This window comes from Embiotoca jacksoni, unplaced genomic scaffold (assembly GCF_022577435.1).
Source record: "Embiotoca jacksoni isolate LCO1_2020_lvr unplaced genomic scaffold, fEmbJac1.0.p SCAF_1, whole genome shotgun sequence".
NCBI classification, from domain to species: Eukaryota; Metazoa; Chordata; class Actinopteri; family Embiotocidae; genus Embiotoca; species Embiotoca jacksoni.
In genome coordinates this window covers 16,574,513-16,590,247 of record NW_027185229.1, presented here as the reverse complement: position 1 = coordinate 16,590,247, position 15,735 = coordinate 16,574,513, and the positions used below count along the sequence as shown (strand labels likewise).

The following is a 15,735-nucleotide window of genomic DNA, read 5'->3' as shown; positions in this document are numbered from 1 at the left end:
CACGAAAAACATTCAACAGTAAAGTTATAATCAAGTCAATAAAGTGAATAATACAGCTATTCTAAGGCTTTTTCTTTTGTTTTTTTGTAACATAAACCTGATCATCTTTTTTTTTTTTTTTTTTTTTATCATCGCTACATTTGTAAATACAATGCAAACTTAATTTAAAGTTACACAATTCAGGCTCTTAAAGAGTTCAGACAATTTGTCTTAAAGCCACTTTATGCTGACCCTGTAATTATGTTATTCAGAAAATGTTTTAAACAATATTTTCTAATTCCAATGACAATATTTCCTCTCAGCACAGTCGATATAATGAAGTAATATCATTAAATCAATCTTGGTAGTTTTTAGGGATTCAGTGAGTTTCAGAAACAAATTGCTTTAGAGTGTCAAAGCATCAAAGCATTCTTTTTCTCCTCGAGGATCAACCCAGATGGGCAGTTTAAAATTGTATGGGGTCAACTTTGAGGGACAAACCCTGATCACCAGGGAAATAGAGGAAATAATGGGAGTCCGTTGGTGGGTTGGGTCAGGCTCCTGACCGAATGACCAGTTTACAGCATGAAACCATGAACGTGGCAATTAAAGCTGTGTCCTGCCACCTGGTCTCATTTTGAAGTCACAAATGGCCACAAGTATTTCAGACTTTTAAGATGAAATATTCAAGCTGCTGTTTCTTGCTTTGTCAATTTTACTTAAACATGTAGGATATGTGGGAGAAAAGCAACTTCCGATATTTTTAGTATCACCATTACTGAGGTACATGAACTATGCAAGAATAATGAGACAACAGGCCCCTGGGCACAAACCTGCAAATGGCCACACACTTGTCCTGCATATCCTGGAGGAGACACAAAACAACTACAAACAAAGCTGATGTGTTTTGAGACCTGGTGGTGGTTTTCTGTGTCTTTGGGGTCCTTTGGGAACCTGTGCCTCTTTTTTGCCTCCATTGGTTCTGTTTGTGTTTATTTTTCATCTCTTTAACTTTGTTCCTTTCTCTTTCTGGTCATTTTAAGTGTCTTTGCGATTGTTTTGGATCTGTTTTTTTTTATTGGTTGCGTCTCTGTGTTTATTGTGTCTCCGTCTTATCTCTTTTTTTTTTAATTGGTTTGCATGTTCTTCTGGTAGTTTTGTGTGTCGCTGTTGTTATTGTGTGTCTCTTTACATGTCATAGTAGTTTTGTTTTTAGATTGGATTTGGATTTATTTAAGTTCATTTTGTTCATGTGCATGTTTTTTTGTGTCTCCATGGTCATTTTACATCCGTTTGTGTTCACTTTGCATCTCTTTCATTAGTTTACATTTATTTATGGTCTTTTTAATTAATTCTCTTTGAAGTTCTTTGCAAATCTTTGTAATTTTGTGACTCTCTGTTGTTTTCTGAAGAAATTTTGAAATTCTTTGGTGTTGTTTTGTGTCTCTTTGTTTGTATGATTAACTTTTCAACAAGTAATGTTAACCATCAAGTCAAACATACAGACTCTGGATCAGGGGCCTCCTGTCTCTTAGCTCTTGGGCCTGTGCCCGGTAGGCCGATACAGTAATCCATACATGGACACTGATATCAGGTGTTGCTTATTGCTACGTTAACATGTTTTACTTTGACAGGTTATGGGTAGACAGATGAAGCTAATGTCCTTGTAAACATTTTTAAAAAGAGATGGTCTTACAATATATCCTAATGTCCAAACTGTCGTTAGGAAATCTAGTTTGGCTTTATTGCAATCACATATTTGTTTATACTAATTTGTTATTCGAGAGTTGTAACATCTATTTATATGCTATATTTTTTATTTTATTGTCCTGTGGACACAGTAGGCTATGTGTTTAGCTATAGTTACTTAGTCGGTTAATAATTTTACAAAGTAGTTAGTAGTTATTGGGCTGAGTGATACAGACAAAATGAATAGGCCACCACAATATTTTATTCCTCAGAATTGATAATGTGACAGTATTGTAAGGATTTTTGATCAATTATTATCAGTAATGTAGATATAATGGCTGAGTTGGTAGAGGCAAATAGCTGAACAGAAACAACACTTCTGGTAAGTCGAGAAAATTAGTCTACATATTATTACTGTAATGCAGCCATTAAAACACAAGATTTCAAGTATGTGTCAGTTCACGAAGTCTGACTCCTGACTCTCCCTGACCCAGTCTTCTTATAGTACAGGAACCAAAAAGTCATGTATGGTGATGTGTCCTTTGTTGATTGGTCGAGGTGGGCCGTCTTGCCTTGTGGGGATGTGTTGCTCAGGTCAGTAACTTATTCCTGTTTTATGACTCGGAAGAAATAAAAAAGACAGGAGGTGAAACTAGTAGTCGTACCATCAACCGTTACAGCCTTGTTATTATGCACAGCAGCATGCTGACTCCAACAGGATCGCTGACCTCAGCAGTATCGCTGACCTCTACAGAAACAGCCTGTTGCATACGCCTGAGGATTAATAGTTGATTAATACGAGATTGTATATAAGAAGTATAATATGGCATACATATATAGTATTATTGTAAGCAAAGACTAGCATAGGATAGCACACTCTCCGTTATGATATTGAAATGATATCAATATATTTCTCAGCCCCAGCCCCATATTCCTCTAAATGTTTAAAAGGGCGTCACGGTGGTGCAGTGGTTAGCATTGTCGCCTCACAACAAAAAAGTTTCGGGTTCGAGTCCGGTCCTGGCCTTTCTGTGTGGAGTTTGCATGTTTTGCATGTTCTCCCTGTGCTTGCGTGGGTTCTCTCCGGGTTCTCCGGCTTCCTCCCATCATCCAAAATTCATGCACCTCAGGTCAGGTTACTTGGCGCCGCGCTAGTGGCAGCCTGTTGCAGCATCTCCCCCCTGAGAGCCCCCCCTGCTGTAGCGAAGAAATTTCCCCTCGGGGATTAATAAAGTGAAATTTAAAAAAAAAAAAAAAAAAAGGGATCTAGTTTTTCCAGAAGATTGAATGTCCATCGTGTAATATCGCATTAATCCGCTGGGTGGCAGTAAAGCCCTGTTGTTTATACAGTCTGTTAAAGAGGAGGAAAGGCAATCCAAATGAAATCCCCGCTTGACCGTCTACTCCACATTACATCATCTTTTCAGCTCAGGTAACAACCTCAAAAAAAAAAAATAATAATATCTCCAGTGAGTAATCCGCCCCGCTCCACTTCTGCTTCTCGTTCTCCGCGGTCGGCCGCCCCCGCGTCGGTGGGGCGGTCAGTTTGGGACTTTTCTCTCTTCTCTTCCTCTCACGCTCTTTTTTTTTTTTTTACATGTACAGTCTGCACCAGCAACCCTGGAAACCCACAGCGGAACTCCATGACCAGCCCAAGAAGAGATATGGCCGCTGAAAACTTGGAAATGAACGGCGATGCCGACCGCAACGGAGAGGTAGAGGTAAGGCGGCAGAGGAAGCCCGGTACAAAGGACGACTCGCGGCTCACCGTTTTACAAATGTTGAGCCGCCGTTAATCTGCTGCTCAGGCGGAGAGCCGGGCGTTCATTCCCACAGAAAAAAAACAAAACAAAACAAAACCTCCGCCGGTATTCACGGCTTTTTCCATCCGTCTCTCATCCACGCGGTCAATGTTGTTTGCTGTTTTAACAGCGGAATAAGTGCCACGGGGAGTATTTGTGAATTTATTGAGATCATGTAACGTGTTCATTGTGTTTGTGTTGCGAGAGAGAGTTCGCCTGCGTCTCTTCTCTGCTATCTGAAGACTCAGTTTACACTTGGTGACAGACGATATGAGCGTGGAGGTGTGGTGGTCAGTGGTTGCGCGGTGAACCTGACCTATACTCGGGGATATGATCTGACCAAGTGGATTTGCTCTAAACGACATCTTTGTATATATATATACAAAAAAAAAAAAAAAAAAAAATCTCGTAGTATCCATATTAGAGCTTCCCTCATAAGACTTGTATGTATGTCGATAATTTCCTCCATTAACTGATACATTTATTTGGTCATTAAAATGTCGAAAGATGGTGAAATATATCGACCAACGTTTACCAACGTCTGGTCTAAAATGTCTTGTTATGCCCCGACCGGAAACCAAAACAAACAAACATTTAGGCTACATTTAAGAGACAATAATATCATTGTGGTTTTTTTCATTAAAAATGACTGAAATGATTAAACGCTTATCAAAATAGTTGGCGATTAAAATGCCGATCAACTATTGATTAATAAAGTCATTGTAGCTGTTCTAATTAGAGGTGTCCTCTAAAGACCTGTGTTTTGTACAGGTAATGACAGCCGCGATGCATAACAGGTTATCCGTGAACAATCCTAACATTTGATTTTTTTTTAATTTTTTTTTTTATTAAAGCTTTAATTGGGAAGTGGTCTCTGCACAAAAAGTCATTACGCGTGTCACTGGGAAATAACTTCACGTTAACGTCTGCTGAGGAGTCCAATAAAAGATATAATAAGGATACAATGAGCCACACTGTTGCTTCTGCTGCAGCTGCTACAATTAGAGATGATATTTGTTTATGCTGGTAGTACAGCAACACACACACACACACACACACACACACACACTTTATTGACAACATTTCCATCTGGTATGTTCACACAGAACATACCAGATGGAAATGTTGTCAATAAAGCCGATTGCGACATAACAGAACTATAATCAGTTCTTTCCTGAGTTCAAGTAAAGTTTTGTGCAGAAATTTGAGGAAATTCCTGAGTAATCGCCTTCGCAGATAAGACAACCTGAAAACATAATGCCTATATGAATACAAATAATAATAAATTACAGGCCTATATATTTCTGAGCTTCTGCAGTCTACACTGTGAAGGAAAATGATGATCAGAAATATGGAGTGAAAGTGGGATTTTGGTCACTAATCTAATCACAATCAGTACTTTTCCACTGCAAATGAAAAATAAACATGATAGTGAGGTACAATTTGTCATTTCAATCTGTACACGCAGTGGTGAAGTAGTAAGGCTTTCCGTACGAGATGCAGTGTTGTCAGTGAGAGACTAAAAGTATGTGCATCGAGTCAAGTTAATGTGTGAAACCCAGTATCATATGATATGTGTCAGTGACTATACAGCTAACGCAGTAGCAGGTTTTTGAACCCGGCCCAAAGCAAAACTTCATCCTGAAAACAAACGTAATCGAGGAAAAAAAAAAAAAGAAGTAACATTACATTCTCAGAGACTGCCACAGTTTGGAAAAAAAAAAAAAGGAAATCACAACTACTGAAAAGGAAGTAACAGTCTGAGAGGTGAGAGTCAATACAGTTGGCGACGGTTGGCGACGGTTGGCGGCTCTCGCTTGTGTGCCGGTCTGCCGCAAGAGCATCTTGTTCCTGACTTGTTTTCACGGCTGCAGGAAGAGCAACGCTGGGTTGAACCTCAGTGTGTGACGATGCCAACCCCGGCAGGAGTTTGGCATTGTTGGACAGATAAACTACGGTCCACCCTGAGCACAGGATTTCCTGCGGTGTAGCGTTTGCAATAAGATATTCATGACTGCATTCCCATTTTACTTGCAAGACACACAGAAAACAACTTGTGTTTTGCTGTCCTGCACAGAGAAAGGTAATTAATTCACGCTCAGTCCGTCTTAGTGTTAAAAGTACATGAAACGCTGCTGCTTTGTTTAAATTAAGCAATAATGTTAGTAAGAATAATCAAATAATATCTTTGAACACATGAGCTTGACTTTCATTCGTGGTGAATGATTTCTCGTGTTTTATGCGTGGTGTAATTGTGATCAGTGTTACATGCCCAGAAGTGTCTTCACTCATATTTTCTGCTGAATTCGGGTGGAGGTCATCCCAGCATTCTTGTGACCTGGTCAGTTTTAAAAGGAAGGATGTGGCTAAACATTTATGTTTGACCTCAGTACTGAGAGTAGCTCAGTGACCTGCGTAGTGAGGGGGATTTCTGTTCAGTAAAAAAATACTTTCACTTCCATTAATAATTCCAAGAAATACTTTTCTTGCAAGGTTGAACATTTTATGTTTTCTTCAAATTCCTTTAAACCAAAACCTAAACCAAAACCAAAAAATACTCACACAAAAGACATCACTCAACAAGTCTCACGTTCAGTTAACCATCTCCCAACATGGAGGTCCCTGTTCGGGGAGGCTGTGTCTGTCATAAAAACACAACTGGCTTCAATTTTAGAGGGGTGTAAAGCGTGGCACATTCAGTGAAGAGGCTGCCTGGTACTACTGGGACTAAAATGGATGAGCATTCGTTGTGCTTAAATTAAAATGAAAAGAGTTGTGGTTGAGAATTTGTAAAACAGGTTTAACAACAACGATGTCACTGATTCACTGGTTTAAGGCCGTCTCGATTATCACGAGTAAAAATCAAGAACATTTTCTGTAGATTTTCAGCTTTCCCCTGCCTATGTGTATTTCAAATGTCGTCCACGTGTCCAGCCCAGTATCACTGCAAATTGTGTAATACACCTGCCAGTCCATCACTTCGGTGTGAAAAGTAGACGCATGTCACGTGAGACATTTTATGTTGAGGAGGTCATGTGATGAACATCACGCGGCAGAAGTCATTTGATAAAGTAAAACATCTGGTGGCCATGGTTTGAGTCCAGGAGAAGGCGGTGTGGATTTTTTTAATTTTTTTTTTAAAGTAATGTAATTTTGGTGTGTAACCAAGCGGCAACCATCTGTGACATCACCCTTTGCTTTGTAAATTGCCTTCCTGAAGCCTTGAGTTCAGATCTTGACTCTTGCCGTCTTACTATTTTGGCGCCAGAGGTGACTATATTTAGACGCGCTGGGGAGGAGTGAGCGGTGGATCTGGCTCGACGTGATTGGGAACCAGATGACGCTACACCGGCCTCGTATAGCGGAAACCTGACTGCATCACAGGGCTGTCAATCAAACAAACAGCCCCCCCCCCCAAAAAAAAAAAAAAATCTCTTTTTGAGGCCTAATATCTAATTATTGACGGGATTATTTTGAGACGGACCAACAATAAACTAAGTGGTAACTTTAGTGAATGACACCATTATGACTTGTGGAAAAAAAAAAAAGTATTGACTTTGTATTTCATGAGAGACGTTGAATGGGAGTCTATGGAGCCAGAGCCTTTTCACAGCGAACCCCTAGCGGCCCTCGGTGGCATTGCAGTTTAAGGCAACTCCGCACTGGCCTTATTTTTCAGACACGGCAGCTACGTCCACTTACAGTATATATAAAGTGTAGTGAAAAATGAATTATACATGAGCTTTTTTCCTGTCACACTGACGTCAGGGTTTGTGTTTGTGTTCAGATCTCGCTGCGGGGCAACTGGAGAAGGGAACGGGGATCCCTGAACATGAACCATTATGCCAATAAGAAGAGTGCAGCAGAGAGCATGCTGGACGTGGCTCTGCTGATGGCTAACGCCTCGCAGCTGAAAGCCGTAATGGAGCAGGGGCCGGACTTCAGCTTGTATGTGCCGCTCATTAGTCTCATCAGCATCTCTCTCATCCTGCAAATCGTGGTAGGAGTTATGCTCATCTTTATTGGTAAGTTTTAGGGACATTGCCTACTTTGGCCAACTTTGATATCGGCTTGTCAGCTTGAAGTCAATTTTATTTATCTAGCTGAAATTTATAAATTTGCCTTGAAGGGTTTTTTTTTTACCATCTGTTCAGCACACGACCCACTTTATCCTGAGATACCACTTTGACATTAAGAAATACCAAAAATTATAAGATTGATTTTTTTTTTTTGGGCCAAAAAACATTTTATTGCCTTTCATAAATTGATAAATAAAGTAAATGATTCACGTTAAAATCATGTAAGCTAAAAGCATTGTTCCAACAAAAGCAGTTCTTATTTGTTCTTAGTCTTTATCTGACCTGACTGATATAATTCATAATTTACGCAAAAAAACCCAACTATTATACATCATAATTTGGTCTTATACATGTTTGGTAATTAACATATTTCTTATACAGAGTTTTTTTTCATAGGTTCACAGAGGGGGATTTTTAGGCTTTGAAATCATTTATGTACATATTATTTGCCCAAAGAAATCTGAGGGTACACTCATGTAAACTAATGTTTTCGCTACAAACTGCAGGTGCATCACGTGTTGAATCGGTACATGTGAAGAACTAAAGCTCGCAGTACAAACTGTCTATGTCCCCTCCTCCCCCCACCTGGCCCTACTCTTATCTTATCCTAACAGAGATGTGGTGATAGACAGTTTAGAAAGCCACAGCATGGAGGAGTTCACGTGAGTCGCCTTTGCTGCCAGCTGTTTCTAATTGTAAAAAGCTCTATTCACTGCTTGGGAATACATGCTGTCACAGAAGATTTGACAATAAAGAGATGGCATGTTAAAAGAACAGACTCACAGTTCTCTCAGACCGATGAGGCGTGGGATTTCCAAATGGAGGAATTGGCTAATTATTCCCCTCAGGGCAGTGCTGTCAGATGTTGTTAATTTATATTATCCTTCAGTAATGATTACTTCACTGCTAATGTGGCAGGAAACTCTGTGCTGCCTCCTTGTGGGGAAACAAGGTCACTCCCACTGACTACCCATTATTCAGTCATGTCCTCATGTTTCATTTCTTTCTTTCCTCAGTCAAGTGGAATCTAAATGACGTGAGGTTGCACTACAGGCTGAACATCATGGAGAACCTCACCACAGCCTTCATCTTTGCTATTGTTGTGGTCAACGTCTTCATCACAACCTTCGGGGTCCAGCAGCCCAACCCAAAAGCTTGATCACCCTTTAGCTACACGACACTCTATGCCTGCCTGGGCAACTTGGTAAAGATAGACCTCCACGAGGATCAAGTTATGTTATCTGCTGGGTGTGTGTGTGTGTGTGTGTGTGTGTGTGTGTGTGTGTGTGTGTGTGTGTGTGTTAGAGGGCTTCCTACCTTCTCTAACTATGGACAATTTATGGTGGTCAGTTTTTGTTTTAAGTGCAAATAAATTACTGGCTTTACTAATATAAAAAAAACCCTAAAAAAACCCCAAAAATACATCAGGAGCAATATGCCACTTCAAGTAACAGCCTTTGTGAATGTTTCCTGAAGAACAAAAAAATACTTGAGCTCTTATTTTGAAGTTTTTAATGTGCTACTATGCTTATATCGTCACCACAGCATGATCCAAATGACATTCTCAAGAGTGAGTGGATCAGAATGTCTTCCCTTATTGCTGCGCAAAGCCTTATATGATACAACAGCTTTATTATGGGGACAGATATAACGTTTACAATGTTTCAGACCTCCTCCGATTCATGAAATGGACGTTACCTGCCTTGTTCTTGCAATGCAAATGTTTTGTTTCTAATATTTAAACTTATTTCCATGTTGTAGGCCTAATTATTAAACGTCTGTCAGTGTTTGTGGATTGATTTAATATAAGTGATTACTTTTAGGCTATTTTTTTTAATTAACTTTTTTCACGACCAAAATGTTTTTCTCAGCTTTTACTAGATAACCTTGTATTTACACATTTGAAATTATTTTTTTGTAAATAAAACTACAAAAAGTACAAAGTGTGTTTATTTTTTTTATTGACAGGCATACGTTTTTAACTTTATCATACAGAGACAAAAGTCTCAAGTCTTACAAATGATGGCACTTCAAAATGTGAGGCACTTTTACACCACGCTCGAGCTGCAACGATTAGTCGACGAGTTGACTGACGGAAAATGAATCGCCAACTATCCTGTTAAGTAATTTCTTACTTTTGTATTAAGTAATACAAAAAGCTAAAATTCTCTGATTCCAGCTTCTTAAATGTGAATGTTTTCTGGTTCTCTTAATTTAGACAAAACAAGACGTTGTTTTCTGACAGTTTAAGACCAACAAACTAATCGATTAATTAAATAAATAATCGACATACATTCAGGTCTTATGAAACCTCTAATCACACAATATGGATACTCAGGCTTTGAGTACAAAGAATGACCAAACAATTAATCAGTTAGTCGAGAAAACTGATTGCTTAATTAGGAAAACAATAGTTAGCTGCAGCCCCACACCACACACAAAATGACAAACTCAACAAGTACAAGTTCTCTAATGACAAATATCTCCTTTTAGAATAATATCACAAAAATTGTTGAGCATAGGGCATAAACAACAAAGCCATTCAAGCTGCAAAATGTTCTCAGGTGTCTCTGATACTGGAGTTTGAATTCCTGAGGATTAACTTCCAAACCATTGAGAAGGTTTAACAAAGTACCATTATGACCCCGTTATGTTCAGACACTCTTTCTTTGTTATTTATTATTTTTTTTAAATGATAAAAAAAAAAAAAAGTGCTGTATTTCTCTGGAAATTCAGGCCACAGCAGGAAAAAGAAAAAAAAAAAATCTCTTTGTAGAGATTAGAAACCAAGTGTAAAAAAAAATTTTTAATTTTTTTTTTAAAGTGCTGTATTTCTCTGGAAATTCAGGCCACAGCAGGAAAAAGAAGAAAGAAAGAAAAAAATCCAGCCTGCCAGAACAAGCGGAAACAAAACACTAAGACACACTTCCGTTCTGACGCTGCGCGGTGAAAACAGGAGAAGACGCGGCTGGAGATAAAGCAGTTAAAGAGTGACATGGGAAGGCAATCATTAGAGAGAGTGACATTAAAAAAAAACTTGGTTAGAGATGCCACGAAGTAGGTGGCAGTGCCTTAACCGTATATGTGTTGCAGGCCACGAGGGCCAATTCCATCCTTGTCAAGGGGAGTGCTAACCTTCTCTCCTTTCATACAACACACTAGTACCTCCTAATACGTCACGTTATATACGTACAAGTGGAACAATCGGCTTCACTCATGGTGCCGTTCTGGGTTTACAGGTCTCATAGCCACATATTCACACTATTATATGTTTCGTTTGAACCGGGTGGTTAACGTCTCATCATTACGACTTTTTATGTACTCGACGTTTGTAAATTTTGGTTTGGTTACAGCTCTACCCACAGTGCACTGCGCCGAGAGAGAGCGACTAATAATTGGTGGAGGCAATCACGTGACGGCGAAACTTACTATTAAATCGTCTAAAATGTAATAATTCTCGGTTTATTGGCTCGATATTGCTTCTGGTTGTTCACACGATTAATCACCTTTTTTTTGTATAAATGTAACACGTGGAATTTGTGGAAGCTCTTGTGAAAACCAACAACAAGTTTGATCATGCAGCTTCTCTTTCGGCCGCAAGAGGGCGGTTATGTTTCAGGATCAGTTCGACAGCAGTCTGTTCCTGACTCGGTTCTGTGAGTACACTGAAGTGTTCAAACCTATTTTAGTTTGCTTGACATCGATGCTAAAACCACACAAAGTGTTACCTGAAACCAATTGACGAAAAAAAAAAGGGTCTAGTTTAAGTGCCAACATGCACAGAATAACTGCAGACTTATTCTTTGTAGGACGGTTCTATTGCCAATCATTTACATAATCATCTATTATTTAGTTGTTTTAAATGCCTCTTTTGACACCTAAACAGTAAGTATTTTCTTGGTAAACTGGTTTGTAAAAAAAAACAACTGCTTAAGTGGAGGCCTGTGGTGACAATAAATAATGTGTTGCTCTTGCACCTGTTTTTAGCCTCCAGCATATTCATCCCTTTAACTCATTTAAATATACATGAAAGTAAAAGAGTGAAAAAGTGCCACGAGTGGTGCCAAATTTTTTTCCATCTTCCTCGATTTCAAGCAGGAAATGTTTTTTTTTTTTTTTTTTTTTTTTATAAAATATACACGGTGTACAAAATTAGTATTGAACCCTTGAGGAGATAATAGTGCGCTGTCCTTTGGTACAAGTCGCATTTGTAGGAGCAGTACTGCCGAAGCACCTGGTGCGGAGGAGTCATCCATTACTTCATGAGGCTTTCTTCGGTGTACCATATGAGAACCTCCTGAGCTTTTCTTTTCAGGCCGAGAGCAGCCACGCCAAGAGCCTGGCTGCCTCCTGTCACTTTAGCGTCTGCAGAAAAAAAAAAGACACCTTCTTAGTAACACATTATAGACATGACCTTTCCAATAATACTCACAATATCCGATTATTGGAACTACAATGTCAAGTGTGGTTATAAAATTGGATAACAATTTACCAGTGTGGTAATAAAGTAAAGCCATTCCCACTGCACAGCTGAAACAGCCCAGAAAGAAGAGGGGACCTGAGAAAAGGTATGCACATACAAATATAAATGTGATTAATTTTAACATTGTGTGTTAGTGCTAAATAATTACACAACACTTTTGAACAGGACAGTTTTGTTCAACTGCTTTTTAAGGTTTTGATGGTTCTCGCTAAACCAGCCCCTGATTTCCTTCTTAAAAGCGGTGCTACTGTATTTGTGGTTAAGTTTCTGAACATTAAGAATGGAGGCATAATATCTATTTGAACAGTGGATACCTATTTTTTTTATTTTTTTTATCTTCTATCTACTGTATCCAAACTGTATGTACACCTTCACCAAATGTTACATTGTACCCATGTGATGACATCATTTCATCAGCCTTCACATCTTACCTCTGTCATTAAGAACACATCTCTGTTTGTAGACACGTGGAGATTTGAGAGGATCCAAGGAATCTGGAGACAGCATGGAATAAAATGTAAAATATACTAAAATGCACAACTAAATTTGTTTTATAACATCCAGCCAAGTGAATATGCGAGTGGTTTGATATAGAGTAAACGTTTTGGGGACTAACCTCTGAGGCGAAGCCGTGTGGGCAAGCTGTAGTAAACATCCTCCACATGCAAATGCAGAGCTCTATAAAACTCCCTGCATGCTTCCTCGCCTTTTCCCTGCAGGTGTGTCAGGAGCTCGCCCAGTCGAACACTTGTAGGAACGTCCAAGTTTCTGAACTGAGTAACAGTTAACAACAGTTGTATAATATGTTTGATCACCAACAGAGGAGCTTGTTTATACAGATTATCTGGTCCCCTGAAAGCTTCTCTGCTGACATTTTGTAAGAGATCCAAGTAAAGACATACATTTGACAAGTACATTTAAAATGATATTTCAGCCAGCATACTTGAAGTTTTACAGGAGTATCTGAGTAAATGTATTAATTATGTTCCATCACTACATGTGAAATGATTTCTACACAAACACTGGATCAGTTTTTAAGGCAAATACTGTGATTCAAACACTGCACCAAGGAAATTGCGTAAATTACGTAATACAATTATTTGACGATATAAAAGACATGAAGAAACAAGCTTTATATGAAAAAGTAAATACTGTACAGAAGCAAAGTAATGAAACGCAAGTCACAGTGAAGATTTTATCAAGTTAATAATATGCATATTAAGTATACATGTCGGTGAACAACATTCATTGATAGATCTGATACAAAACCGAGGACGTTCCCTCTGCAGGAGAGTCGTTACGTGACTGAAAAACAAAATAAACAAGCTTTATATGAAAAAGTATTTACTTTCTAAAGTAAATACTTTTTCATTTAAAGCTTGTTTCTTCATGTCTTTTATATCGTCAAATAATTGTTTTACGTAATTTCCTTGGTGCAGTGTTTGAATCACAGTATTTGCCTTAAAAACTGATCCAGTGTTTGTATAGAAATCATTTCACATGTAGTGATGGAACATAATTAATACATTTACTCAGATACTCCTGTAAAACTTCAAGTATGCTGGCTGAAATATCATTTTAAATGTACTTGTCAAATGTATGTCTTTACTTGGATGTTTTTATTTAATGCTTCTCAATTCTTTTACTCCATTCAGTGTGATAATATCGCTTTGAGTATTCTTTAATTCATATATTATTCTTACAGTTACCTTTCAGATTAAGGTTTTGCATACATAGTCTACATTGACTGTATGTAATATGATGGAATAAACTTCAACACATATACAATGACAATATCAAACGCTAATACACCAATATCAATAGTATAATGTGCTAATATAACATAGACTGGGATTGTTCTGCTGCAAGAATGACTATTTTCACTTTAAACGCTTGCATTTTTGCAAGTAAAACTTTGCAGTATGTTTTTTTAATGCAGAAATGTTTACTTATAATTGAGTATATCTATCTATTTATCTATCTATCACTGACAGCATGCCACCAAGAGTGAATGACAGGAAGGGGACTCACTTTGGAGGCCTCCTTGTCTGTGAGGATCTGCGGGTAGATCCTGTTGAGTTGCAGGGTGAGTTTGTCCACCAGATCTGTGTTCAGTCTCCGCTCAGCTCTGAGGAAGGCGCTGTCCTCCATCAGCTGCTCATAAAAACTGTCTGTTAATGGTAAGGGAGAGAAGTTTAAAACAAAACAACAACAACAACAAAAATCAACTCCGTACATCAGCAGATATTTGGCGACAGGCTAACTTTTCTTTGGGTGTCAGTTTGGAGGACCGAGCGGACATTATCGCCAGTGTTTTCTCGTGAATGTACAGAGAGTAAAAGTTTGAGGGCAGGGCGGATCGGGAAGGTTGCAAAAAACACACGCGTTGACAGCAAATTGCTGATGAGACTCGTTTTCCTGTCAGACGTGTTGTTACCAAACTTTTTTTTTTTTTCGAAACCTCAACAGTGAGACGGTCCACTGTCTTTGGCAAAGTAAGGCCACCTTTCAGATCGTAACTGCTGCGGTATTGTTGTTGATTTGGACCAAACGGGAAGATATTGAAGCAAAACAGAAGGCTACACGCGTGGTAAAAATAAGCGTTATTTAATGTTTTAGTTAAAGTCAGGCACAAACCTCCCATTGTAGAGTCCCCTCTGTCCTCTGTCTGGACACGCCCTCTGACGTCACCGCGCTCGGAGGGATAGGCGACGTCTTCGAAAATGAAAACAAACCACACAAAAAAAAAATACAATGTTCTTTAAGAGGATTGTATTGTTTTGTCTCCTGGAAAAATGCAACACAGAAAATCCCTTAAGTGTACGCGACAACTCTTACTATCATAATGGCCAAATTCTGTATGCATAAATGTAAATCTGCAGATCATAACCCTTGCTTTACTGCCTTTAGAATAGAGTATAAACAATACATTTATTCAGGTCAACATTCTCTAAAACTAAAAGCAATTAAAACGGTGACAGGTTCTACTGTGACTATTGTGTACTTTAAAAAAAAAAAATTAATCCCCTAAGATTTATCTATGACATAACATGATTTTCTTCTGGACTACAAATAGTGTTTTTTTTAAAACAAACACAACGAGGAAAAAAAACCATTCCTTTTTATGGAAACGGAAATTACTGTAGCAAAGTCTACTACGTATTTATTCTCTGACTGACAGTTAAACACTAAGATTTATACAGATACTGTATAATGGACTTTATTTTCAATAAAACTTGGCAATCATTGTAACTAGATGTCGGGACATCTTTTCACTACACTTATATATAACAACTGTTTTTGCTGCTTAGAATTTAAATTTCAGTTGCATATAACAATTATTTTGAAATAAATATGTTTTTAGTAGAATGTTTTAATCTATCCATGTATCCTTTAATATAAACAACAAACAAGAGGTGTATACTCTACATAACTGTAAAACGAAGAGCTGTTTATGAGTCTCCGTATTAATTGACTTTTTCCAGTTTTTGTTATATACTAGGTGTGAGGTCTACATCAATTGTCTGACAGGTTATTTGCAGTTTGTGTGCACAATGTTTGGATTTAGCAGCGGAATGATATGCTGTTGGAGAAAAAGTTTAAAAGGATGAATTTACAAGTGAGCATGTCTAAAAATGTAGGACTATATTCAATTTCAGTAGAAGAATAAAGCTTTATTGTAAAAATAAAATTAAAAAAAATT

At 38.2% G+C, this 15,735-nt stretch overlaps 2 protein-coding genes and 1 non-coding gene across 4 annotated transcripts; 1 reads left to right on the top strand and 2 right to left on the bottom strand.

Moving 5' to 3' along the window:
- The first annotated feature begins 3,054 nt into the window (after positions 1-3,054).
- On the top strand, positions 3,055-9,492 carry ninj1 (ninjurin 1). The gene is made up of 4 exons (XM_069143335.1): positions 3,055-3,100; positions 3,274-3,389; positions 7,258-7,495; positions 8,566-9,492. Exons 2-4 carry the CDS (start codon positions 3,312-3,314, stop codon positions 8,706-8,708), a joined length of 459 nt encoding a protein of 152 aa, XP_068999436.1. The 5' UTR covers positions 3,055-3,100; positions 3,274-3,311; the 3' UTR covers positions 8,709-9,492.
- Positions 9,493-9,497: 5 nt separating this feature from the next.
- card19 (caspase recruitment domain family, member 19) lies at positions 9,498-14,717 on the bottom strand. 2 transcript variants are annotated; one of them, XM_069143313.1, is made up of 6 exons: positions 14,670-14,717; positions 14,064-14,203; positions 12,649-12,805; positions 12,464-12,526; positions 12,042-12,107; positions 9,498-11,914 (listed from the first exon to the last, which is right to left on the bottom strand). In XM_069143313.1, exons 1-6 carry the CDS (start codon positions 14,674-14,676, stop codon positions 11,805-11,807), a joined length of 543 nt encoding a protein of 180 aa, XP_068999414.1. In that variant the 5' UTR covers positions 14,677-14,717; the 3' UTR covers positions 9,498-11,804. The 2 variants fall into 2 exon arrangements, with proteins under 2 accessions (XP_068999414.1, XP_068999423.1); XM_069143322.1 differs by lacking the exon at positions 14,670-14,717 and adding an exon at positions 14,297-14,474.
- On the bottom strand, positions 10,579-10,706 carry LOC138203593 (U6atac minor spliceosomal RNA). Its single transcript, XR_011178730.1, has one exon. It is a non-coding gene; the product is annotated as a U6atac minor spliceosomal RNA (small nuclear RNA).
- Positions 14,718-15,735: the final 1,018 nt, after the last annotated feature.

What these genes read in the sequence shown, in the direction of transcription:
- ninj1 (XM_069143335.1), top strand. Translation starts at nt 3,312, where the DNA reads ATGACCAGCCCAAGAAGAGATATGGCCGCTGAAAACTTGGAAATGAAC. An exon ending in ACCGCAACGGAGAGGTAGAG is followed by an intron (nt 3,390 to 7,257) that starts GTAAGGCGGCAG and finishes GTTTGTGTTCAG; the next exon opens with ATCTCGCTGCGGGGCAACTG. An exon ending in AGTTATGCTCATCTTTATTG is followed by an intron (nt 7,496 to 8,565) that starts GTAAGTTTTAGG and finishes TTCTTTCCTCAG; the next exon opens with TCAAGTGGAATCTAAATGAC.
- card19 (XM_069143313.1), bottom strand. An exon ending in CAGACAAGGAGGCCTCCAAA is followed by an intron (nt 12,806 to 14,063) that starts GTGAGTCCCCTT and finishes ACTGTTACTCAG; the next exon opens with TTCAGAAACTTGGACGTTCC. An exon ending in ATGTGTTCTTAATGACAGAG is followed by an intron (nt 12,108 to 12,463) that starts GTAAGATGTGAA and finishes ACCTTTTCTCAG; the next exon opens with GTCCCCTCTTCTTTCTGGGC.